At 52.0% G+C, this 1,684-nt stretch overlaps 1 protein-coding gene across 1 annotated transcript; it reads left to right on the top strand.

Annotated features, from left to right (window-relative positions):
* Positions 1 to 585: 585 nt before the first annotated feature.
* On the top strand, positions 586 to 1,577 carry LOC135677697 (protein BIG GRAIN 1-like E). The gene has a single exon (XM_065190071.1). The coding sequence runs from the start codon at positions 701 to 703 to the stop codon at positions 1,505 to 1,507; it is 807 nt and encodes a 268-aa protein (XP_065046143.1). The 5' UTR covers positions 586 to 700; the 3' UTR covers positions 1,508 to 1,577.
* Positions 1,578 to 1,684: the final 107 nt, after the last annotated feature.

Genomic DNA, 1,684 nt, shown 5'->3' with positions numbered 1-1,684 from the left:
GTACCCAAACACCACAAGCCCTGCATCGCATGCGATGACAATGCTGTAGCCTTCACTGTACGTATCTGATCTCCAGACCACACATCCGGCGAACAAAACGACGGGCAATCGACGGACGCGCTTGTCGATCGAGCTCAAGCCCATACCATCCCTTCTTTCCTCGAAAGCGTGATGCAGAAGCTCTCATGGTCAATCGAGAAGACAAACAAGAGCTGGTGGTCCAGTCCGCACCTCGTTATCGCCTCCTTTAATGATGTGAAAAGGAATTGCTCGGGCTCCGGTTCCGGTTCTCCTCCAGCAAAAGCGACGGACGGCAGCGGCGTAAGCTATGTTATTCTTGCCAATGCTGACAAATGAGCCTCCACCCTTCGTTCCTTCACATCTTCCAGCCGAGGAATACAGGTGGAAGAGATGTGATGCTCTCGCTTTAGAGCGTGTGGAGCTGAGCGGAAGAGAACTGCTGCACTTCTGTTCAGTAGAAAGAAAACCTCTGGCCGCGGGTGGCTTGTCCAACCACTGGAGAATATAAAGCACATGGATTGCAGCTTAGCTGATGTCTCATCGGCACGCGTGCGTCGAGTCGCTTGCATTGCTGATAACATCCCATTGTTTGCGGATAACAACGAGTGATCAACGTTATTATGTGGGTACTGCTCCTTATAACAAAGAGGTGTCTTCCCACTGTCCCCAACCCATACCTATGCATGGAGTCGACGCCTGCATGTCTTCCCTGATGTCCGGCAAGGGATTCTCCAGCATGAATCACCGCTACAGGGAGCGATTCAACAGTTGGAATGAGTCCGACGAGCTCGGCGTCTTCGAGGCGACGCGGTACTTCTCTGATGCGACCGACGGCGTAGGTCTCGTAGGTGGATTTGGCCCTCGTGGAGCTGTTGCAGTCGAGCAGACGGTGCCCAGGAGCTCAGATGGGAGACTAATTAGCGGCAGTCCCTCGCTGACGAGAGCCAAGAAGTGCGGCAAGCAACCTGGCTCCCCTGGAGCTAAATTAGTCGGCTATCTCAACTCTTTCTTCCATCAAGCGGCTTCTCGGAGGAAGCCGAAGTGTTCGACTCCCACCTCGACGTCCAGAGAGCCACGAGAGGATGGGGAAGAGGTGGAGAAGAGACCTGGAGATCAGAAGGAGAGAAGAAGAAGCATCACCGGCCATTCTCAAAGCACCAAGACCGCTGGCACCAAATCCAGCAATTTCTGCCCACGAAGTGAGGTAAGGGGAAGGAGAAGAAGTATCACGGAGGTGTCAAAGGAGAGAGAAAACTGGGAGAACAAACAGGTGCCGAACGGTGCATGGCCAAGGGGAAGAAATAAGACCTTCGGTAGAAGAGGAAAAGAGGTGGAAGATGATGACGGGGACTCCGACTCCAGCTCCGATCTATTCGAGCTGAAGATTTGTGATCGCGGCGGCCTCTCCGACGGCTTGCCCGTCTTTGCAACCACAGATATCCAAGCTATCAAGAGAGACACTGCGATATCAAGTTCTGCATCTTAGCCACCATTTTCCTCTCTTCTTCCCTTCTCCAATACCTGGTAATAATACGAATCAGTGATGTTTCTTTTCATTTGCTCTTCTTCAAGTTAAGCTTTCATGGATGTGAAGTGAGAAGCCATCAGACCTCTGTTCCAAGTATCCATTGGAGATTCACGCGTGAGGTTTGAGGAGTATTAT

Source organism: Musa acuminata, chromosome BXJ1-6 (assembly GCF_036884655.1).
Source record: "Musa acuminata AAA Group cultivar baxijiao chromosome BXJ1-6, Cavendish_Baxijiao_AAA, whole genome shotgun sequence".
In the NCBI taxonomy this organism is placed as follows: Eukaryota; Viridiplantae; Streptophyta; class Magnoliopsida; order Zingiberales; family Musaceae; genus Musa; species Musa acuminata.
The sequence above is the reverse complement of the archived record's forward strand: the minus strand, read 5'-3'. Positions and strand labels throughout refer to the sequence as shown.

What these genes read in the sequence shown, in the direction of transcription:
- LOC135677697 (XM_065190071.1), top strand. Translation starts at nt 701, where the DNA reads ATGCATGGAGTCGACGCCTGCATGTCTTCCCTGATGTCCGGCAAGGGA.